This window comes from Talpa occidentalis, unplaced genomic scaffold (assembly GCF_014898055.3).
Source record: "Talpa occidentalis isolate TD23 unplaced genomic scaffold, MPIMG_talOcc4v2.1 talOcc4.15, whole genome shotgun sequence".
NCBI lineage: Eukaryota > Metazoa > Chordata > Mammalia > Eulipotyphla > Talpidae > Talpa > Talpa occidentalis.
In genome coordinates this window covers 39,146,280-39,172,201 of record NW_023601543.1, presented here as the reverse complement: position 1 = coordinate 39,172,201, position 25,922 = coordinate 39,146,280, and the positions used below count along the sequence as shown (strand labels likewise).

Sequence of the window (25,922 nt, the reverse complement as noted above, 5' to 3'; positions counted from 1 at the left end):
TTTATTTTTGAAGCTTAGATTGAACTCTTGATAAGAGGAGGAAGTTGGGTTTTCTTTTCCGATTAACTGATCACTCAGTGCCTTTTGATTGGTAAGTCAAATTTATTTCCATTTAGGGTAATTATTGATATATGAGGATTTGTTACTGCCATTTTGCCTTAAGTTTTATAGTTCTATCTATTGCCTCATTCAATTTTTTATGGATGTTTTATTCAATTTAGATACGAGAGCTCTTTTCAACATTCTTTTAGGGGAGGTATGGAGTTTGCAACTTCATTCAGCTTCTGTTTGTCTGGGAAGGTCTTTATTTCTCCCTTATACATGAAAGAGAGTCTTGGAGAAAATAATATTCTTGGCTGGCAATTTTCACCATTAAGTATTTTAAACACATCATTTCATTCTCTCCATGCCTATATGGTTTACTAGAAGAAATCTGCCACAAGTCTGATATGAGTGTCTTTATAGGTTACATGCTTTTCCCCATTAGGTACTTTCAATGCTCTTATTTATCTTGAACTCTTAGGAGCTACATAAATCTCTCGCTTATAAGCCTCATTTCATTTAGATAACCAGGTATTCTCTTACCTTCATGAACTTGTATGTTTATTTCCTACCCCATGTTTGGGAAATGCTCTTTATTATTCTTTTTAATAAGATCTCTGTTCCTCCCTCTCTTTCTTCCCATTCTGGGGACACACATTATCTTATATTTTGCCTTTTCTCATGGAGTCAGACAGTTTTCAAAGTATTTCTTCATTTTTTACTTCTCCATGTGTCTCTCTCCACCCAGCTTATTCATTGAAGCATGAATCACCTTTATTTCCCTTCTATTAGTGTGATTGTTACCTGATGCCTGAAACGTGTTCCAGTTTTGCTCCAAAATATGGGGCTTTCTCTGTGAAGTACACAACTGGCTAACCTGGGGAGCAAAGCAAGGAACTTCCTTTGTCACCACCTTTGATCACACAATACATATCATTCCTCCTTCAGGGCACCCATGACAGCTCAGTTCACAGTGCTCTCTTGAAACTCTTATGCCTATTCACCCACTTCATCTCTCACTAAATCTGCCTTTCTCTGAACTTTTGATTCTTAAATGATCTTATCTATGATTAATGGGAGCCTCTTTGAGTTAGTTCTTATGTCCTTTGACATGACACTAGTAGGCTTTGCTAATTCTTAGCTGGAAATATATTTATATATCTTATGAGAAAAATGTATTGTTTATATTTCTAATTCAAATTAAAGATCACAGGGTTTGAAATTTGCTTTTATACTATTATTTTTCTTATTCTGAATGTTTTAGTTATTAATTTCATCAGCAGTTATTTGATCTCTCCATTCATCACCTTCCTCTCTCTTTATCCATCTATCATCTATCTACTCTATCACCATCTATCCAAATAATGTAATTACTGCTATCACCAAGCCCACTGAATAGTTTAAATTTCTTTGTGTTGTCTACTCCATCATCCCTTAGGATGTATACTTAAAATACTGTTTTAGAGTCACTTATTCTCCACATATTTATGCCAACAACTCATAATATGGTTATGTTAATGGTTTGTTTTCACACTTTAGAGACTGCTTTTGGTTCCAAGTCAAATCTGTATTTGAACAAGGCACATTTGAACAAGTTTAATTTTCACCCTTCAGGCCTGCCTTTTCCTTTCCCAACAAGCTTAAATGTTTCTGAATACCACCCCCTTTCTTACACTAAATGCAGATATTATACATACTTTTATGTGTAGGCTGTATTCACTTAATATTATGGAGATTAGAACAATAGATAGCGTCTCAATTCCATTTAACAACAACATAACAATGGTTGTATCATAGTTTATCTTACCTGTCATGTATTATATTTGTCATATCTCAACTGCACCTTATAAAACATTAATATAATACCAAGTCTGAAGTTACTATTTTGGGTGGTCCCACACATCATCTAGGGATTTGGTGTTGGATTACTAAACAAATTATTTTTTTCATAATATGTGAATACTTGCTACTTATAAAAATTCTTTTAAAAATATAGAAGTTAAATTTCTCTTACATTTCTACCAATGCATCAATCTCTCTTCCCAATATAACCAGTTAACCAATTTAATATGGTATACTCCTCAAACTTTGATGATGTGCATAAATATATATGCAATCAGCATAGGGTTTTGTTTTGGTTTCTACAAATAATATTACTTTTCTGTGACTTGATTTTTAAATGTTTTGAAGATATATTATAGATGTATCATACTTTTTTAGCAGCTGCATAGCATTCTAAAGAATGCATGCATAAACATTTTAAGCCTTCTTATAATGAACATTTCCAAAATTACAAAACAATGCTATAGTGAACATCTATGTTTTTTTGTGTGCAAATTTTTCCACATGCCACATTTTTAAAAGTAGAACTGTTTAGTTAAAGTGTATCTGTATCTAAACTTTAGATAGTACTGCCAACTTGCCCTTCAGAAAATCTAAAACAAACTTAACTTGTACACATAATGCATGAGTGCCTCTACCACTACACTCTCACCACTCTGGATATTACTGGTCTTTTAGATTCTTCCAACTTGAGCAAAATATATCTCCTAGCTTGGTGCTGATTTCCTGGTTGTTATAATGCCTATTACTTTGGTATATTAAAATGTGATCTAGATTAAATTCTGGGAAAATTATTTTACCCTTTTAAAATAAGAGAAAAATTCTGTATTGATGATATGAGAATAATAATATCTAATAGGTATTAGAAATCGGAATAGAAAATTAAGAGCTATTTCACCTTTTCAAGGTCTACAAACAAATCCTCTGGTGAATTGGTAGTCTTGCTTTTTTTTTCTCCACACATGAAAATCCTGACTAGAACAACTGCTTCTAGGTCAATAAGTGTCCATTTCTAAAGATTGTTTCTTTCAGGGATCAACTGTCTCACTGATAGGCGGATTTACATATGCAAGTTCTATTAACAGTAACAGAAACTTCCAGCATAAATGTCCCTGATGTCACAGGTGAAAAGACCCTACAGTCTGCTAGGATCCAAGTTTATGATTACATGTCAAATGGTGCTTGCTACAAGTCGTCACCACCAGAAAGACCAGATATGGCAACTTGTGTGGTAAGGGCATCTCATTGCAGCCCCACAGCTAAACTGTAGTAATGGAAAGAACAGTGGCATTCAAAATGTGACCCAGGATGCTAAGCATTAAACCATTTAACTGGTATTTTTGTTTAAAAGCCACGATTAGAGAAGAATTCAAACATATGAAAGCATTTGTTTTTTTTTAAGTGTGACTTCTGATATAGAAGCTCCAAGGTGTTTGAAGGATAATATAAGAACTTGCTTTAAAATTCAATTAACCTTATCGTTCTTAAAGATTTATGAATAATCTCATAGATAAATTGTGCTTTAAAAGAATCCTGTTATTTTTTGAATGTGTCTTGTCTAAGGAGCTTTAGAAATGACTTGAAATTGGCAGAAAATATCATTCTACTTTAATCATTGGATTCAAGAAAAAAATCAGTTTAATGAATTATTTTTCAATGAATTATTTCTGCATAAAAGATTATCAAGAATCTTTTGTCGTAAGCTTCTCGAGACTCAAACATCACAGAGAAAAACAGTTCAGTTTCTCGCTGATTTTGAGTTTTACTTTATTAAGTCTTTTTCCTGGTCCCTTATTTAGGTTTTCTAAATTCCTGCTGTGTAAAAATGAAAAATGATGTAAAAAATATATAAAAATAAATTCTGAATATTAAAAAAAATTCAGGTTCTCACTCAAGTAAACATGAAAAAATTATAGATCTTAATACAGTGATATGTGAAAATTGTACTGCAGAGCCATACATAGCACATTCCTCACAGCACTGATTCCAGTAAGGCCTGATGCCAGCATCTAGAACAATTTGCTAAGTAAATCATACCTGTGTATCATTTTTCACTGCCTTTCGAAAAAAACCCGACAGTGAACAGATGCCTAGAAACAAAACATCAATAGATTGATGTGTACAAATAAATCCGTTCTAAGAGAAATTTTTAATTTCTTAGCATAAATGCAAAATGCTAATGATAATGAAATAGGATACCACATTTGAAAGGCATTGAACAGACTTTTATTTCCACTGAAAACTTATTGTAACTGTGCAAAATATGAATAATCATATATTCATGTTTTCTGAACTATATAAAATTAATCTAGAGATTAATATTCAATACAATAGCAGTTAATAACTTATTTATAAGAATATTATTTAATTCCTGTTTTAAAGGGTGACTACTATTTAGGAATCAAGTTTCAACAATTTTTTTGAGGTCATTAGAACTTTAGACAAAGGGCTGCCTTCCCAGAAATTATGGTTGCCACAGAAGTTAACCATTAGCATGGTCATTATTTTAGACAATGGTCTGCTAATCTCAGAAACTACTGTTCTAGAAGTTAACCATTAATGTGGCCAGTTTACTATGAGCAACTAAATATCATAAAAGGTGGGGAATTTCTTTAACTCTGTTGACCTATGGAAGTATTTGTACGTGTGAATTTTTTGGGGGAGGTGGGGAGGCACACCAGCTAGAAAAAAATATAGTAGCAACATATGGTTAGTAACTGGTTTTCATATTGTTTACTAAACTCAATGGTGTTACCATTTTTGGTTAATTAGAAGCATACATAACTAAACATTTTAAATACATGAAATAAAATTCTTTGATAATATCAATTTTCAAAATTTTAAATTAGCTACAGAAATCTCTGCATCATGTACAACATATTAACTTTATTCATAAGACCATGGGCCCATAGTTTTAAAACAAAACTGAAAGATTTTTCTTTTGACATAAAACTAAGAAAAACTATTTGTGATAATTATGATAGCAGAAAAGAAAGTTCTTAGAATAATTTCTATTATATTCTGAGACAATAGGAAATAGCTAGTTATCTAACACAAAGTTTTAACAGTTGTGTAATATCTTAATCATCACTTATCATATTTAGGAGCTTTTACACATTTGAACAATACTTAATAACCTGAAAGAGATTCTGACATAGGCTAATGGATTAAATAGGGTATATTATGAACTGGGCCATCAGACCACATATATTTCCTCTTCATTGTTCTACATATAGATAGTTCCAGTAAGGCTATCAGAATTTTTCTAGTTTTATTCTGGGGTTACTCTGATTGGCTGTTCACATAAATATGCATGCTGCATTCAAGTGGTATTAACTCTAAGACTATAAACAAAGTACAAGATCTTAATTGGTGCAACTTCCTGCAATTTTATTCAGTCTAAAAACTCTCATATAGGGAAAACTTTTACACTGCTGGTATTGAGAGGCAGGGCCAATCCCCAGTGCTTATATGTAAGTCTTGTGCATTTAGCATTGCCATAGTTGAGTTTTAGGAAGCATAATTTGACTTAAGAATTCATTTAACAAAGTAGATTATAATGTGATTCTATTGTCCCTGATTTGTACATTATTTAAAAAGGTGAAAAGAGGGAGAGAGGACTAAAGAGATAGGGTAGGGACTGTACAATAGGTGGAAGGGTTAGTAGTAGCTTGAAAGCCCGGAAAGGTGTTTTTTTTTTTTTTTTTTAAATCTAGTTTCAGCAATATCAGTAGGGATGTGGAAAGGTGAAGCAAGCACAACATTCCTTCATTCTTTCCATTTCCCCATGAGTGTGTGAGTTGATAGAGCTAGCTTCCTTTCAGATCTTTTTGGAAACCTGTAGGTCAGATTCCAGATGCGGCTGAAATGTGTAAGAATTATGTGCTTTCTACTGATCTGAAACATAGGCCATACTGCATGATTAATACACTTTTAATATATTTATTTATTGAAGTAAGTTCATAAGGTTGTTGAAAATGATAAACCAAGAGAGCACAGCATTTGGAAAAATTTTAATATAGGCACTGTCACTGCTTTAAATTTGCTGCCTATGTAAAGCCCTAACATTTTAATGTTAACTCCATATTAGGGCTTACCAAATGTCATATCAGTCCTTGGTGGTTTGAGTTTTACCTTCCTGAAAAGGAATATGAAGATTCATTGTGTTTTCTCTATTAAGATTTCAAAACTATAATTCCATAATTCTATGTTTACTGATCTTTAAGACTATAAAAAATAATTTAGGAAACATGTTTTCATTTTAAAAGCATTATATGATAAAAACAATGTGATATGTTTAGTTGGGGGAGTTATGGAACATTATTTGTTGTGTGAGATTTTTGATATTCATTCCCAAGTCAATGGCAAAATTCTGAAACTTTTCTTGAGAAAAAACACTGAGGATGGCACTGCATTTATCTTCAAAATCAATCTCATACAGTAGGCAAGATATTCCTATTTCCATCTTACATATGGAAAAACTGAGGCCCAAAAGCTAAACAACTAGTTTGATATCAGCAGCATAGCCAGGACTCAATAAGGTCCATACACAATTAAGCTAGTGCTTGGATTACTTGACTAGACAGAACTGCCAAATACAGACGAGGCTATGCAAATTTTTCCATTCTTACATTTCTTCATTATTGAGCTTTCCTAGTATGTAAATAATTGACATACAAATATTACTACTAACTTACAAAAAAACTGAATGGATTCATGATTTGTTATAGAATTGTCTAGACACTTCAATAGGATTATTTTCAATACTTCTCAAGATAGAAAACAAACCTCTATTCCAAACATAGATTCTGTATGGATAACAATACTTTAGTCTATTTTCTCAACTACATTTATGTATGCTTTTTATCATTTGTCATTATGCTGCTACCTACAAAGAAAATATAATTCAAATGATCAAAGGAATTATGTGAATCAAGTCTGAAGGTGTGGCTTTCAAGATCCAAAGTAGCAAGCAAAAGTCTTAAACCCACAGAATATTATAAAATGTATATGATTTCATATCAATGCTAGATATGAAAATGATTTTATACACGAATTCATATGAAAATGATTTCACTTTCATATCTAGCTACATTACTGGGAATCAATTCATTTATAATTTTTATCTGCTAATTCCACAGGTTTGGTATCTTAAAGCAGACAAGTTAATGTGCTTTACAAGTATTTGTGTTCTTAGAATGTCCTCTTAAATAAAAATCCCCTTTTGGATTTCTATGATATTTTTTCTCTCAGTAATTTCGCATGTCAACTGGCTATTGCTTTCTAATAATTTTCAAAAAGTTCTTCCTTCAAGAAGAGTATGAAACTAGGAGGAATTTCCAAAGTGGGGTGTCCAATTTGGTGCATATCCATTATTCTGAAGGCTCTTCTGGGTTTTCTAGATTTGCACTTTCCTTAGGAGGCTCCGGGCTAGCCTCTGGTATGGCACTAAATTCTGAAGCTTCTGGATGTAAACTGTCTCCATCAAGAATAATGTCTTCAGGATTTGGTGGGGGTGGACAGAAGTCTTCATTGGGACAGATTTGCTGGAAAAGCATTTCAGCCTGGTCAGGAAAGAAAGGACACACAGGTTTTGAACATCAACTTAAAAATGTATGTGCTCTTTCTGGCACTACTTAAAAAATGAAGTATTAGTCTTAAACATTTTTTGTTATAAAACTTTATTCAGCATGTATTATGACCTTCTAAAAAAACTGCTTTCAGAATTCCAAGTCTTCTCTCCCTCTAATTCTGTACATGTATTCAGGTTTACCCTTCATGTATTTCAGTATGTGATCAGATTCTTTATCAAGCGTTCAGAGTTGATAAATTAAGAATAGTTATTCTAGGGCCTCCCCAGTGGCGCAGTGGTTGAGCGCTGGGTTGCGAAGCTGCCTGCAGCCTCTGCAGCGCCGGTTCGATCCCCAGCTGCTCCCCCCACCACCGGAGGAGGGTCCCGCATGGCGCGCAGACCTCTCCTGCCGCCCGCTGCTCCCCTCAGCAGTGTACTTCGGTCCTTCTGCCTGCTCTGCTCCCCGCTCTGGCTCTGGTGAATTCTCTCACCCTCTCGCGCTTCTGACTGTACCCAGTGCTTGTATAAATAAATCTTAAAAAAAAAAAAACTTATAAAAAAAAAAAAAAAAGAAGAGTAACTGCCAGAGAGCAGGACAGTGGTTAAAAAAAAAAAAATATTCTATATGTCAACAGAAAAATGGTTTCCCTTAATATTATCTACATCATTTGCCATAAGAGTCTATTTGTGATATACAGTTTAACTTGACATATGATAATATCAGCAACTCATTGTTCAAAGCAAGAAGTCTTCATTGTTTGCTCAACTATTTGCTTTTCTGTATAACTTTCCTTCTCTGGGCTTTCAGTGTTTAAGATCATATACTCTGAATAAAAAGTCACACCACTTAGCAATGATATGATCTGGGGAATGCTTACTCAACTTCTGAGCCTTGCTTTCCTGGTCTATAAAATGACACAGAGTAAGCCTCGATAGATAGATGGGAGCTGTTACTACTAATAAAATAACTTAAAATGCCAAGACTTAAGCTAAGCTTAGTCTGTCACCGTAAGAGAATAAGAAGGTAAATGGCAAGTAGCATTGCTATTCTATTCTAAACATATTCCTACTTTTTATCTAGACAAAGATACTTTTTATCTAGATGAATTCATTGTTAGATAAGGGTCCCTGCCATTCTAGGGAGTTCACACTCTATCCTTTTAGTCAAATAAAGGCATTAAAGGGTTTTAAGACATATGTTTACTTTAAAGGCTATAATGTCTTTCTGTACTGCTTCAACCTTCCTAATGCACACATAAAGTGACCCATTAGGTCAGAAGTTGACAACTATGGTACACAGCTAAAATCTACCTGTTACCTATTTTTGTAAACAAAGTTTTATTGGAACATACTCCTCTCATTTCTTTAACTGTTGTCTATGGCTGTTTTTACACTGCGATGACAGAGTTTTATTGTAATACAGACCATGTAGGCTGCAAAATCTAAAAATATTTATCTACTGCATTAGACACCTGCAGTATTCTTTGCAAGTAGGTGGAGGGGTAGTAAACAAATTTTGAGCTTTGATATGAAACTGAAAGGAGGGACAGGGAAAGGGAAAACAGTATCCCTCTTAAGTAGAGTTCAAGGGTATATTTCTGGACATGCCATTTACTATGATACATTTGTTGTATCTGGAGACATGTAGCCTCTAGAAGCAGGACTGAGATCAGACTGATCCTCTACCTCATACTTCAATTTCTCTAACGGCTATTTTATCCTTTAGCTCTATCTCTTCTGTTTTCAGCAGTTCTCCCTCCCCTTTACTCAATGTTTGTAATCAATCACCAAATCCTGTCAATTTTATCTCCAATTTTATTTAGTTCCTGACTCTATCGTTTCCTTCCTTGCTGACACAGACCAGGCATCTTGCCTGTACACGACTGCAACATCTCAGAACTGGACTAGTCACCTTGCTTCTAGGGTTCCCCCATTTAATCCATCTCCATGCTACCCTCAGAGGGGTCCATAGAATAGATGCTCAGACAGCATTTGATAAGATTCAGCATTCATTTATGATGAAAAACCTCAAAAAGATGAGGATAAATGGAACCTATCTTAACATAAGTCATATATGACAAACCCACAATAGCAGCATTCTGATTTGTGAAAAACTGAAAGCCTTACCACTAAGATTCTGTACAACGCACGGAGGTCCACTCTCTCACAACTATTCAACATAGTATAGAAAGTCCTCACGAGAGCAATTAGGCTAGAAGTTGTTATAGATGGAATCCAAAATTGGGAAAGGAGAAGTAAATCTATCATTAAATGCAGATGATATAAAAATATACAGAAAGAACTCTAAAAACTCCATGGAAAACTAATTAAAACAATAAACCAATTCAACAAATTGGCAGGTTGCAAAAGCAATACATAAAAATAGTTGCTTTCATTATATGCAAACAACAAGCTAGAAAAGGAAAAAATTAAGAAAACCACCCCATTTACAATCACACCGAAAGAAAATTTAAGTACCTAGGAGTAAACCTAACAAAGGAAGTGAAGGACCTATACTAGGAAAACTATAAAACATTGTTATAGGAAACAAAAGCAGACACAAAGAATTGGAAAGATATCTACTGCCCATGGATTGGAGGAATCAACATTGTCAAAATGGCCATCCTAACCACGATGATTTATAAATTCAATGGAATCCCAATTAAAAAATCATTAAAAATCTCAATGGCATTCTTCAAAGAAATGGAACAAACATGGAATCACATGGAATTCACATGGAATCAAATTGGACCCTCAACAGCCAAAGCTGTATTGACAAATAAAGGAGAAAGATGGGGGCATTACACTTCCATATTTCAAAGTACACTGTAAAGCCATAATAATTAAAACATCATGGTATTAGAACAAAAACAGACCAATGGCATAGAATTAAAGACCCAGAAATAAACCCACATGTATATGGACAGCTAATCTACAACGAAAGCATGAAAAATATACAATGGAAAGAATGACTCTTTGGTAAATGGATGAAGAAAATTAGAATGCTACATGCAAAAGAATTAAACTAGACCACTATTTCACACATACAGAAAAAATAAGTCAAAATGGATAAAAATACTTGGATGTAAGACCTGAAATCATAAAATACACAGAAGAAAGCAGGCAGAGCACTCCAAGACATAAACTTGAGAGAGATATTTAGATTCACCCCAGCAACCAGGAAAATAAAATATAGACAATTGGGACTACATAAAACTTCTGTTTGTGAAAACAAACCAAAAAAGATTCTGCACAGTGAAAGAGACTGTAACTGAAACAAAGAGACATCCCATTGAATTAGAAAAAAATATTTTCACACCATATATCTGACAAAGGACTGATATCCAAGATCTACAAATACCTCATACAACTCAACAAAAAGAAAACAAAAAGTCCAATCAAGAATGGGCAGAAGAGCTAAAAGGGCATTTCTTAAAAGCAGACATACAGATGGCCAGTAAGCACAATAAAAAAAGTTTTTTATCACTTATCATTAGGGAACTGCAAATCAAAGTGCAATGAGATTAACACCTCACATCAGTGAGAATTGCCTATATTAAAAAGACCAGAAGCAACAAGTGCTAGTGAGGGAATGGGAACAAAGGAATCCTCTTACATGGTTGGTGGAAATGTTCACTGGTCTGATGGAAAGCAGTATAGAGGTTTCTCAAAAGACTAAAGATGGATCTGCCATAATACCCAGTAATTCCACTCCTAGGAATCTACCCTAATAATACAAAAACAGGAAACCTGCACCCCTATATTTACAGCAGCACTATTTACAATAGCCGTGATATGTAAACAACCAAAATGCCCAAAACAGACAAATGGATCATGATATGGTATATATACACAATGGAATATTACTCAGATATTTAAAAAGATAAACTCATTCCATTTGCAACAACATGGATGAAGTTGAAATAGTTTACACTAAGTGAAATAAGCCAATAGGAGAAAGATAAATACTGGATGGTATCACTTAAATGTGGAATATAGAGAAACCAAACAAAGGGTCGCACAAAGATAAACTTTAAAATCAACCCTTGAAAACTGACCATAGATATCTGGCTTTTAGAGGGGGAGAGAGGAAGAGAGGGGTAAAAGCAGGGTGCTTGGGGGAGAGAACACAATGGACTATGGTGGAAGACTATGGGTATTTCATTGGTGGGAGCGCTACAGTGACTACACCTGAGGGGGGGAGGTACTATACTGTCAAAACACTAGCAAGCAAAAGACAGTAACCAAAACAAAGAGACACCCCACCGATTGGGAGAAAATTTTTGCACACAACACTAATGATAAGGGACTGATCACAAAAAGCTACAAAGAGCTGATGAGATTCAACAAAAACAAGTAAATAATCCAGTCAAAAATGGGCAGAAGAGCAAAAAAGAAACTTCTCTGAAGAGGAATGCAAATGGCCAACAGTCATATGAAAAAATGTTCAACATCATTTGTAATCAGGGAAATGCAAATCAAAACCACAATGAGATACCATCGTACACCAGTGAGAATGGCACACATTGAAAAAACTAGCAACAACAAATGTGGGTGAGGATGTGGAGAAAAAGGAACTCTTCTGTACTGCTGGTGGGAGTGTAAACTGGTCCAACCACTATGGAGAGCTGTGTGGAGGTTTCTGGACCGACTAAACATAGAGCTTCCATATGATCCAGCAATTCCACTCCTAGGTATTTACCCAAAGGACACAGAAACATTAATTCAAAAGGCACCTGCACCCCTATGTTTACAGCAGCACTATTAACTATAGCTAAGCTACGGAAACAACCCAAATGCCCAAAAATAGATGACTGGATCAAGAAGATGTGGTACATGTACACCATGGAATATTACTCAGCAATCAAAAAAGATAAACTCATGCAATTTGCAGCAATATGGATGGAGCTGGGAGGGATCATGCTCAGCAAAATAAGCTAGAAAGAAAAAGAAAAGTACCGGATGGTCTCACTCATAGCAGGAATTTAGAAAACCTAAATAAGGGACCAGGAAAAAGACTAATTATAATAAAGTAAAAATCAAAATCAATAAGCAACTATAAACCAGATACACACTACAGGGTAGTGTGTTAAAACAGGAGTAGGATCAAAACAAGGGGGGTGGGAATTGTATGGGGACTATAAGCAAGATGAAAAAGCATACATTGTGCAAAAATGAAAAATGATGTAAAAATATGTAAAATAAAAAAAAACACTAGCAAGGATGTAAAATAATGGTACTTTAACAGCAATAAATTGGTTAAAAAAGAAAATGATAAAATTATTCTTTAATTACAATCTTCTAACTTGTACTTTAGACCACTTTAGCTTTGTATAATAAGCCCTCATTTCAAAGGTTCCCATTTTGGTTAAAAAAAAAAAAAAATTAAATACCTCTAAATCACATACCATGCTGTAAACCAATGTTGATCTCAATGAACAGAATTAAGAGGAAAAAACAAGCCCATGTTTAAAAAATTAAAATTCATTTAGGAATAAAAATGATCTCAGTTACTTGGCTCAAAACTTGTTGGCAATTTCTGCCTGGAAAAAACTGGAAGATCAAAGCAAAAGTGATTTGGTAATTTTAAGTTATAAATGTAGATCTTGAACCATGTTATTAGGTCCCTCTTAAAGTAATAGAAAGAAAGATGGATGAGAGGGGTGCTTTCCTATTTTTGTTTGTGATCACTAGCTGAATATTATTACCAGGATCACCATTAGAATCTGAAGATGAGAATCAAAGAATATGGCAAAAAACTATACATATATGGGTCATGGCCTTACTGCTATGACTAAAAATTAAAGGCTCAAGAAGACCATTTTCTGTTATAAAAGCCCTGACACTAATTGGAATGAAATTTCCATCTGTGGTCTTAAAACAATGTGAAATTATCCATTTATTGATTCAAGACAGAGATGTGCCTACTGACTCTGTGATAAGTTTAGACTTGTGTATCAAAGAATGGTATTGTCTGTTTTTCATTTCCTGGCAAGTGCAGGGAACTTTATTTGTATATGCATATGAATCTTTAGTTTAAAAGAATCATAGTTCACTTTTGGCACTTGTGTCAATCTGCTTTGTTATCTCTTCTACCCTGCTTAGGAGTCCTGCCACAAATTCTACCTCAATTTAACATACTTCTCCCTCAACAGTTACATTAATTCTTGGGAAAATAGCTTATGTCAAAACATTAAAGGAATCATGTTAACTGTGGACAATTAGAGTTACATATTCTTTTCCAAGATAAGAAAATGCCTTAAAGGTAATTTAAAAATTATAGTTTCTGTATTTCAATAGTATACTTACAGGTCAACAGTTTAAAACAGAAGTAATGTTTCTTCAGGATACTGGCATCATAACACATTTTTCTGAATATATCTAACACCTTCCATTTTTATTCTCACAATGGGAGACATAAATGATCTCGTTATTCATCATATTCAAGTATGTGAAAATACCTGATAGTATATTCTTTAAAGATTTATTTATGTATACAAGAACTGGGGTATAGGCCAGAGGTGTGGGGGGATGAGAGGATTCACCAGAGTGGGGAACAAAACAGGCAGAATGACTGAATGCACTGCTGAGGGGAGCAGTGGACGAGTCAGGATAAGTCTGCTGCACCATGCGGGTAGCTCCCTGGATGGGGATTGAACTTGTGCTGCAGGAGCTGCCGACAGCTTCATAGGTTGCATCTCAACCCCTTGGGCCACCAGGGAGGCCCTGATAGTATATTTAAAGTACATTTGAAGTAGTGCTGTAATTCATTAAAAAATATGCTTGGGGCAAATTGTAGAGATGGTATTAAATTAGATAAATGTTTTTCTTCTAGTCTCTTTTCCCACCTCCCTGAGGAAAAGCTAATTCACTTTCCTACCACACTGACTCCTTTTTTTTTTTTTTAAAGATTTATTTATTTATTTATTTATACAAGCACTGGGTACAGTCAGAAGCGCGAGAGGGTGAGAGAATTCACCAGAGCCAGAGCGGGGAGCAGGCAGAAGGACCGAAGTACACTGCTGAGGGGAGCAGCGGGCGGCAGGAGAGGTCTGCGCGCCATGTGGGACCCTCCACCGGTGGCCGGGGAGCAGCCGGGGATCGAACTGGCGCTGCAGAGGCTATGGGCAGCTTCGCAACCCAGCGCTGAACCGCTGCGCCACTGGGGAGGCCCCCCACTGACTTCCTAACAGAAAAGCAAGAAACAAAATAACCTTACCTGTTTGACTGCATTGTCATTTCCTAAACCACAGTCTGGACCAGAGCAGACGTAAACATTGGGTGGTAAATCACTGTAAGAGTTCCTGCTGACGGCTGAAGAATCTCTCATATTGAAGTAAAGAGCCCACAGAAGCCTTGGCTTTTCAACTTCTTTGTTTTCTAAATGTAGACATAAATTTTACTTACATCCAAAGCATAATATGCCTATCAATTACAATAATGTATAGCTGATTACTAATATTTTATTATATATTGTAATAAATCAGAGTTCTGTATTAATTCATAAGTCTGCATTCATATACTTTAACATATGTGTATATGGCAAGCAATTATGATTTTTCAAACTAAGTTAGATTTTAACAATTATTCTAATTATTAGTAAATTAACTAGGTTTAACTCCAATTTTGTTCGCTTGCATTTTTATTTCTCCTCAACAGTATCAAGGGGTTTATGATAATATTCATCCAAAATTATGCCTATGAAGTGATAAGGTAATATAAGTTGATTTTCTTATGTTTCACAAGGACAAACTAACTTGGTAAATTATATTGTAAGCCAGTACTATATACAGGATTATGAGATATTCAGATAGGCAAATCCATAGAGACAAGAAGTAGGCTAAATGGTTACCTGGGGCTGAAGGATTTGGGGTAAGTGGGGAATGACTGTTAATGGGTAGGGGTTTATTTTGGGGGTAATAGAAATGTTCTAAAATTGACTGTGGTGATGTTTGAACAATTTTGTAACTATTTAAAAACCACAGAAATTTATACTTTAAATGGGTGAATTTCATGGAAATATGAGTTATAGCACAATAAAGCAATTATTAAACATAGTATAACAGGATCTAAACTTCAATATCTAAACTCACTAATGCTTTTATCTGCTGGATTACAAAACGAATGGCAATCAATACACAAACAAAAATAAAGTTGCAAAAATTAAAGTCATTTTGAGCACAATTCTCTCATTTAATAATGAGATGAAATATAGTTCTTACTCTTTTGCATATTTATATTCCCAAATACAAGTCTTAGTACATACCAGAGACTTGATGAGTAACTTTGGTTTTAATTGGTTTTAATCTTGAATTTCAGGTATAATCAGAGTATGGTGTACTTATTAAAAGGTCCAACTTTATTAACCTCAATACCGTAAGTCTATTCCTCGCTATCTTGACAATTATTCCTTTGCTTCTCTTCCTTAGGAAGGTATAATTAAAGTTTATTTGGTTGAAAACAGAAAATATTGCTGTCAATATATTTATTGACTACAGGTTTTCTTTGAATCGAAACAAAAATTCAAATTTTCTACAATGATGATGATAATAGATAAGAATGAAGATTACCCAAGACCATGTGGCACTTGTGAACCATAGAAAATACCAAAGGAATAATTATCTAACTAGCTCTTATTGCTTAATTGGTAATCAATGTAGACAAGTTCTCAATGTACACAAAAATAACTGCAATATTTAACTAATATAGTACCTCAGTCCACAATTTAGATTAGCATTTTACTATATTTAAAATATCTCCACTACAAGAACATCAGATGTATTATTTTTGTAGTCCATCCTGAATATTCCATAATTATTAGTGCAATAGGACTCAAGAAACTCTAAAAGGAAGAAGTGATCCGTTAAAAAGCCCCTTTTTAAATGCAACAATTTATGCATCTAAGACATCATTAATTTCATGTAAGTACACAATAGGTAGCAAAACCCATTTACTGGCAAAATAACAGAACAGAAGGAACGAATTTCACAACTAAAACCATGTGGCTGTGAGTTTAGTTTCACTATATTTTACAAGATTAAACAGTCTGTGACTTGTGACACAAAATTCCAGGAACACTGCAAAAAAATAGGCTAAGGTTGGAAGTCTTTTAATATTGCCTAGTTCATTACTATGAACTTCATGAAAGTTCCTACTCAAAGGAGGGCTTTCACTTAATAAAAGTTGGGGAAAATGAATAATCCAGTAGATTAAAGGAAATAAATTTCATAGAGGTTGAAGCTTTGAAAGGAAACTATGAAGAAGATGAAAAGTTGATATAGGCTAAAGATAAATGCTTAGATACAAGGGAGTTATCAGGCTTTGACCTTAAAACCCTCAAAGAGGAATAATTGCTTCATTTTCTTTGAGGTCAGCTGAAGGCAGAGAGATAGCTGGAGAAATAACATGCAGTTGTGAAGTGCACAACAGTCAAAAAAATACTAAAGCTGACAAGATTTGGCTAGATTTAATACATCACCTGGCAAGAGTAGAATTGGTTTTCTGTAAGAGTGTATTTCATTCAATTAGATGGTATGAAGGATTAAACAAGTAACAGATAATTTAGAATAAAATCTTGGGCAAATTAAACTGGGATAAATATAGAATTAGGTAGGCAGAAGAAAATCAACAATGGCATACCAAATAAAAGAAAGCTATGGTCTACAATTGCATCCCATGTTTAGGGAGAGAATAAACTATTTTAATAACACTTAACAGAGAAGTATACTAAGAGAGGGGACTATTGCAGCCATGACTGAGAGTCTGGATACAACAAATACAAAAACAATTAAGATAAGGCATTTGACTCTCAGTTCAACAATTACTTAAGCCCTTACCAGCCACCAACTTAAAAATAGCATGCATAAAGGGAATTTATGTTTTAGGCTGTGCTGCTTTTGAGATAGGAAATTAATGAGATGAAATAATTCTATATGCCATGCAGAATGGAAGAAAAAAGAGAAAGATGGTATAGTGATAATACAACATTGTACACATTTCAAGATATAGCACTAATGAAATTCTTCCTTCAGTTTGTAGTGAAAATATCAATTTCCTGAGTGAAATAAGAAAAGCCTCTTAGGAGAGTTCTACCAGTGAGACAAGAACATACTGCTTGCTTAGTGCTTTAAAGGTTATTTTGGAGTCTGGAAGAATTAATGCACATAAGGTGGTAGCAATATCCTCATTTTCTCACTTGCAGAATCAGGCTTACTATGCATAAAACATCAGAAATTTGTTTGGAGTGGGAAGAATAGAAGGGTTTAGATACCTCTGATGTTCTTAAAGGAAGTCGGGAGGTAGGATTCTTGGAAGTGTTAGTTCAACTATCTCTGGAGACAAAGCATTTGTAAATAGCTCCAGGTAATGCCTTAAACATGAAAAATTAAGAAAAAGAGGGAATACCTTCATAACCCTACCAGAATTTCTCAGATACCTTTGGAAAGAAATGCTGCATTTGAGAAGACAGCATTATCTTTTATACCAAATTTTCTTGCAAAGTTACTTTGATAAAGGCTTATAAAGCACAACATCCCACAGAACATAGAATCCCCCCACCCCCCAAAAAAATCAGCCCAAGTAATGTTTATCTTTTGGTACATGTTTTAGAACAAAATATCTACAATGCTCTAAAGCATACATTTCTTATTGTTGCCAAACAATTAAAACACAATAAAAGCCCTCAATATGTGAAAATAGGGGCTTTTGCTCAGCTAAGAATGTGTTTTAACATATTAAAAGTTGATATCACTCATAAAGTTCCTTCTTCAGTTAGGCAGGAAAATGAATTGAGTACTCTTCTCCAGGTGACTTTGCCTCTTTGACCTGCTATGGCCCAGTGCTCACTTTATCTGGTGATTCATTTTCAATAACTCCAACAGTATTTGTTCTGACATTTTAATTAAAATATGACCAGTACCTCATCCTGATGATAAAAAGGCCTATGTGTCATTGAAAACTAGCTTTTCAGTGCCTCAGTGCACCTGAGGACCCCTCTGAGCACATAGTTCTTACTAAAGAATTTCAGTCAGGTTTTAAACAATACATCATTTCAAAATGGGATCACTTTAACCATTAAGATTAATGTTTAAAAATCTAAAATGGCTAGAGGATGCTAAGTAATGAATGTGTAATTCATTACTAGTTTGATTTTTTAAAAAGGATATTAAACGCATTTTAAAAAGTGAAGCGTAATGAAACAAGATTCAAATTTAGTGTATCATCTGGGATTAACACAAATAACAACAAGTTTATTAAAGAATTCTGAAATTCAGTGTTTTAACAAGCAAGGTATTTAAAGACAAGGATAAAATCATGATACTACCTTAGGTCTAGAGATATTATCATGTACCAACCAAATTTTGCAATCAGTTTCTAGCAATAATCCAAATATTTTTGAGACTTCAATGAAGAAAATGTAAATATGAAATAAGTTTCAAACTGAAGTGAAGTAAACTTTCAGATCATAGGATTTTATTCAAATAGCTAATATTAGCTCTTCAGGAGAGTGATTTGTTTTCTTATACTAGTAACAAATATTCAAAATAAATGGCACTCTACGTACTATCTCTGCTTTAAGAAAATGAACAAGACACATAAGAGATGAACTAAAAGGAAAACAATAGGTTGGGAGTAATGAAAGGGTCTGCCTGAGCAAATGTACCATTCGAAGAATATGTATATTTATCAATGAGGAAATAAATCACAATTGAAATGGACATGCAAATCCTATAAAAAATCACTCTTATTTCATAAAAATGAAGATATAGCAGGCTAATTTTTTATCATTAGTACACAAAATACACTATAATTTGCTCCATTCACTGTTCTAAGACATACCCTATATTGTGGGGAGAAAATACATGTTTAAAAAGCACTTTCTGTACTGAATAAATAGTGGCATATGTATCTGGAGAAATATCACATTAGCATGCATTGAAAGAGACTCATTAGCTATGAAGGATTCACACACTTGTCAATATTTGAAACTCTCAATTGAACTAATTTTTTTCTTAAATGAAGATAACTTTTTCTTATGAAAGAATGATATGCTCTTTGTACAATACCTGAATAATAAAGAAACTTAAAAGAAAGATCTCCCATAATTCTATCAAAATTGAGATATTTCCTGATATATGTGCTTGTGTACTTTTGCATTTACATGTTATATATATTTTTCCTTTACCATATTTGAGTAAATAATTTCTCCTATTTAGGAAGAGAATGCATTCAATCACTGAGGTAACACACGTAAGTACTGTTGTTTAATACATCACGTTTCAGTTCAGGTTGCAGTAATCTTCATGAGATATCTTAGAGGAGCAAAATGGTGGTTACATTACCTTTCCATGAATCGCTGATTTATTGTTCTTACCTATTTCCATTTCAGTATAAGGAATAAACAATTTCTGCACAACTGGTTCTAAATCTTTTCTTGCTGTTTTAGAAGACGTACAAGTCAAATGAACCAAATCTGTTTAAGAAAAACAGTATTTTGAGCTTCTGCTTTTCACAAATTCACTGTGTGTGCATATAAATTCACTGTGCATGCATATTCAAGGCAATATCTGTTTAAGAAAAACAATATGTTGAGTTTCTGCTTTTTACAAATTCACTGTGTATGCATATTCAAGGCAATATACTGATGCCAGGGGAATAGAGAGCTGAGCAAGTCATAGTTCCTGCTTTCATGGAGTTTGTAATCCAGTGATAGGGGACATTAAGTCTCATATGTGTTAACCAAATAGTTAAAATATGTGCTAATAACTAAGTGAGAGAATACTGAGACTGCAGAAGAGGCTCATTTTGTGGAACTAACAGAGTAAAAAAGCCTAGGAAACCATTTAGTCATAGAAAGAGCTTAATTTATCCTTATAACATTCCCAGAGAGAGTAAATAACGGTTTGTTAAACAAAATACTTATGTCAAAAATACTGAAAGTGGAGTATGTACTTACCTAAGAACACACTTCACAGATTACAGACAGAAGAATCCATTCATACAAATATTACTGTTAACAACAAATCACCTAGACTTTATAAAATCTTTTGGGGGTACACTGTTAGCATTTAGAATTCTTACAGGCTGACACACATTGGTAAAGAAAGGAGAACAAGTTCTATGCACTGAAAGAAAGGACTTCTCTAAATGGGAGAAATTCTCATGGTACTGGAAAAGGCTTGGGGTGGGACTGAATAATGACATAAAGACTATACCAGAGAACAAGGCAAGTACTGAGAAATTCCTTCCCCTGAAACACCAGCAGAGGATATACCAATCTCTATTCCAGAAGTTTAATTCAGACTATTGGACCTTTTTTCACTTCTTTTTAAAAAAAGATTGATTTATTTATTTATGCATACAAAAGCTGGGGTATAGGCAAAGGTGTGTGTGTGGGGGGGGGGGCAAGAGGATCCACCAGAGACAGAGTGGGGAGTAGAACAGGCGGATTGACCAAAATACACTGCTGAGGGAGCAGTGGGCGAGACAGGAGAGCAGACCTTTTTTCATTTCTAACTCAAGAAGATAATTCAAATTTTATGATGAAAGTCAACACAAGAAAAGGCTTCTCATTATTCAAATTCATTCCACATAGGATCAAGGGGGCATCAGAGGGTTCTTGCTTTGCTCCTGGGAGAATAATCTAAAAATAAACCAGACTGGAGTACATCCAGAGGGTCCATGACTTGGGGCTGAACTGGAGCATCTCTTAGACATCAGTGATAAGCATGCACTCTACCAGAAGGGACATTGAAGAGATTCATGATTCATTAGAGAGAAATGTCTGGAGGCTGTGATCTGGAATGAAGAGGCTGAAACATAAACCATAGCACTATTTGGCAAACATAAGCCATTAGGAGGAGAGAGCTGAACTGTGTGGAGGCACACACCCTTGTAAGGAAAAATATATGTAGAGGAGTTGAGATGATCCTGGTGGATTAGGTCCCCAGTGAAAAGTCCAAGGACAGTACTGTATGTTGCACACACTCCTGCCCCCAGGAGTAGTACTGAACTTGTGAAGCCTGCACTGAAAGCATACAGACTCAAGAGTCTGGACCCCTAAACAGAAGGGATATTGAAGGTACCACAAACATGAGCCAGCTACCCATCCCAGCAGCACATTTTAAAAAATGACTGAATTCCTCCAGCTCCAAGGCCCACTCCCTGAGAATGCAACAAGATCAACTCTCCTGACATAAGCAAATAAAACCACATAGCCAACTGCTAGAAAAGTAGAAGTAATGAAATTCTTTAAATTACTGCGACAAACATGTTTAACAAGTTAGGGAAACCTGAAGCAGCAAAATGGGCAGACAGAACTCAAGAGAATATGACATCACAAGGAAATAACAGTTCTCCAGAATAGTACCACAAAGACATGGAGATTTTACTTTACTATTACAGTGTTCAAAATCACCATGATAAAAAATGCAAAGAAATGGAAGAAAATGCCGAAAAGAAAGTCAAATTTATACAAGTGAACATTGAAAAGCCAAAGATTGAACAATATTCAGAAAAACGTTATGAGTCATACAACTGATGAAAAGAAAATAGAAAATGGAGATTTAAATAAGAAAATAAGGGAGTTGCAGGATTTAAAAAGATCAATACAGGGGCCTCCCCGGTGGCGCAGCCGTTGAGCGCTGGGTTGCGAAGCTGCCCGCGGCCTCTGCGGCGCCAGTTCGATCCCCAGATGCTCCCCGGCCACTGGAGGAGGGTCCCGCATGGTGCGCAGACCTCTCCTGCCGCCCGCTGCTCCTCTCAGCAGTGTACTTCAGTCCTTCTGCCTGCTCTGCTCCCCGCTCTGGCTCTGGTGAATTCTCTCACCCTCTCGCGCTTCTGACTGTACCCCGTGCATGTACAAACAAACAAGTAAATAAATAAAAATACATGCCTCTTTAAAAAAAAAAAATAAAAAAAAAAAAATTAAAAAAAATAAAAAGATCAATACAGCTTTCCATAGTGGTTGGACAAGCTTGCATTGCACCAGCACTGTAGGAGAGTTCCTTTTTCTCTACATCCTTGCCGACAGACAATGTGGTGTGTGTATATATGTGTGTGTGTGTATGTGTGTGTGTATACTTTTTTGATTGCTTAAAAGTATTCCATTGTATATATATATACAACTGAGAAACAGAAAATAGAAATTGGAGATTTAAATAAGAAAATAAGGGAGTTGCAGGATTTAAAAAGATCAATACAGTTTTCCATAGTTGTTGGACCAGCTGGCATTACACCAGCAGTGTAGGAAAATTCCTTTTTCTCCATATCCTCACAGACAGATGATGTGTGTGTGTATGTATATAATACCTATCCTTCAAATTCTTTAGAAAAATTGAAGAGAGACTGCATCCAAACACATTTTATGAAGCTAACCTTACTCTGATATCAAAAGCAGACAAGCACATCACCAAAAATAAAAAAAAAGAATTATAACCAATATCACTGATGAACATAGATGCAAATTACCTCAAGAAAAATCTTAGCACATTGAATTCAACAATACCGTAACATGATTATCCATCATGACCAAGAGATTTATGATTTATTATAGGGACACAGGAAGATCAGACACAAAACCCAAATTAATGTAACTTATATTAAAGATAAAATTCAAGTGTTTATATTAATAAGATGCTGAGAAAATACATAAGATTCAACATGTATTTATGATAAAAACCCTCAAAAATACAGGGATAGAAAACATAACACATATGAAAATCTAATAAAGGCCTCATATGACAAACTCACAGATAATATCATACTCATTTGGGGAAAACTGAAAGCTCTCCTCTAAGATCTGGTACAAAACAAGGATGTCCACTTCTATCATTACTATACAACATAGTATTGCAAGGCCTAGAAAAAGCACCTAGACAAAAGAAAGGCATGAAAGTATCCAAATTGAGAAAGAAGTAAAACTATGACTATTTGCAGATGACATACAGAAAACAATAAATACTACACTAAAAGCATTAATTCAGTATAGTAGTGTGGCAGGTTACAATATCAACCCATAAAAATCAGTAGCATTTCTATATGCAAACAATGAACAAGAGAAAGAAATCAAGAAAACAATTTCCTTTACTACTGCATCAAAAATAAATACCTATGAGTAAACTTAACAACAAAGGAGGTGAAGAGCCTATACAATGAAAACTATAAAACATTATTAAATAGAGGAAGGATCAAAGAAATGGAAAGATATGCCCTGTTCCTGGACTGGAAGAACAAACGTTGTTAAAAGGCTCAAAGCAATATATAGATTCCATGCAATGAAATATATAGATTCCATGAGATGTATATGAGTCAATGGCATTCATCAAACAAATAGAACAAACATTACTGAAATTCATATGGAAACCACAGAAGACCATGAATAGCCAAAAGAATTCTGATCAGCACCCTGAAAAAAAAGGAAAAGTGGCAGGATTACATGCCTAGACTTCAAACTATACTATAAAGCTATAGTAATCAAAACAGTATGGCATGTGGACAAAAAAAGACATATAGATGAATTGGACTAGAATTAGAGTCTAGAAATAACCCTGGCCATCTATGCAAAGTTAATCTAAGACAAAGGAGCCAAGAGTATACACTGAAAAAAGCAGAGCATCTTCAATGAATGATGCTGGGAAAACTGGATAGCCACATGCCAAAATATGCAACTAGATCACTCTCTCACACCATACAGAAAAACTAACTCAAAAATGGATTAAAACATGGATATAATATGTGATACCAAAATGTACACAGAAGAAAATATAGGCCAAATACTCCAATATTGGCTTCTATGAAATCTTTGGGAACTTGATTCCAATAGCAAGGAAAACAAAAGGAAAAATAATCAAGTGGGATTATTACAAACTCAAAAGTTTCTGCAGTAAAAGAAACCATCATTAAAATGAAAAGACACTGTGCTGAATGGGAGACAATATTTGTATATCAGATATCTTCTAAGACCTAAAACAGCTGTGTTTTAGCTGGGATTACATCAAAAAAGCCTCTGTACAGCAAAAGAGACCCTAACGAAAACAAAGAGACACCCTACTGATTGGGAAAACATTTTTACACTCCATAGAACTGATAAGGGACTGATCACAAAGATCTACAAAGAGCTGGCACAACTCAACAAAAACAAAGTAAACAATTCACTCATAAAATGGCAGAAGAGCTAAAAAAACACTTATTCAAAGAGGAAATGCAAATGGCCAAGAGGTATATGAAAAAATGTTCAACATCATGTATAATCAGGGAAATGCAAATCAAAACCACAATGAGATACCACCTTATTCTAGTAAGAATGGCACATATCAAAAAAAAAAAAAAAAAAAAAACTAGCAACAACAAATGTTGGTGAGGATGTGGTGAAAAAGGAACTCTCTTACATTGCTGGTGGGAGTGCAAACTGGTCTAACCATTATAGAAAGCTGTCTGGAGGTTCTTCAGTCTACTAAAAATGGAGCTACCATATGACCCAGCAATTCCACTCCTCGGGATCTACCCAAAGAACACAAAAACATTGATTCAAAGGAACACCTGTACCGCTGTGTTTATTGCAGCACTATTTATAATAGATAAACCTGGAAACAACCCAAATGCCCAAAAACAGAGGACTGGATCAAGAAGATATAGTATATTATACACAATGGAATACTATTTGGCAATCAAAAAAAATAAACTAATGCCATTCACAGCAACATGGATGGAGCTAGAAGGAATTATGCTCAGTGAAATAAGTCAGAAGGAAACAGAAAAATATTGAATGGTTTTACTTATAAGAGGAATATAGGGGTATCAAATAAGACATCAAGGGGAAAAATAATAATACAAAACAAAACAAAAACAGACAATTATAAACCAGAGATATCCTTCAGGGAAAGGGGAGGGAGAGGGATTGGAAGGAGGAAGAGCACAGGGGACTGTGGTAATGGTGCATGGGTGAATAGGTGGAGGAAATTCTATGGGGACTATACCTGAGGGTGGAAAAAGCAAACATTGTTTAAAAATGAGCAATGATGTATAATATATATATATATATATATATATATATATATAAATAATTAAAAAAACTCTCAAAATAAAAGAAATAAAATGGTTGATGGTAGGTACCAACTACCTCTGGTACTTAAATTCCACTGGGTACTTTTAAGAGTGACATTAAAGGGCGAAGGCAGGGGTGGGATACCATTGGGAGGGGGACAATGAACTATGCTAAAGGTGCATGTGGTAACAGGTACATTTAGAGATATAAACCTATTCTCCTAGATCATATGTAGTACTGTAAATCAATGTTACCTCAATTAAAACAACTGGTGATATTACAGTTTTACTATGTTGCCCAAAAGTAACATTAATTGGATACCCCTTGCCCTGGTCTTGATTAAAGGGTATAAGCCAATACCAAGAGACAGCTCAAATGGCCTTGTGAACACTGTGTCAACAACGAAAAGTTGCCTTCAGGCAA

General features: G+C 34.7%; 1 protein-coding gene across 1 annotated transcript in view; it reads right to left on the bottom strand.

The window, feature by feature from the left end:
• Window positions 1-4,223: 4,223 nt before the first annotated feature.
• The window catches only part of CHM (CHM Rab escort protein), a 162,225-nt gene continuing 140,526 nt past the window's right edge, over window positions 4,224-25,922 (bottom strand). Inside the window, exons 9-11 of the mRNA XM_037511626.2 lie at window positions 19,830-19,928; window positions 14,676-14,836; window positions 4,224-7,448 (exon numbers count right to left, since the gene is read on the bottom strand). Of these exons, the coding sequence (XP_037367523.1) occupies window positions 7,257-7,448; window positions 14,676-14,836; window positions 19,830-19,928 (452 nt within the window). The 3' untranslated portion in view covers window positions 4,224-7,256. The remainder of the gene's footprint in view (window positions 7,449-14,675; window positions 14,837-19,829; window positions 19,929-25,922) is intronic.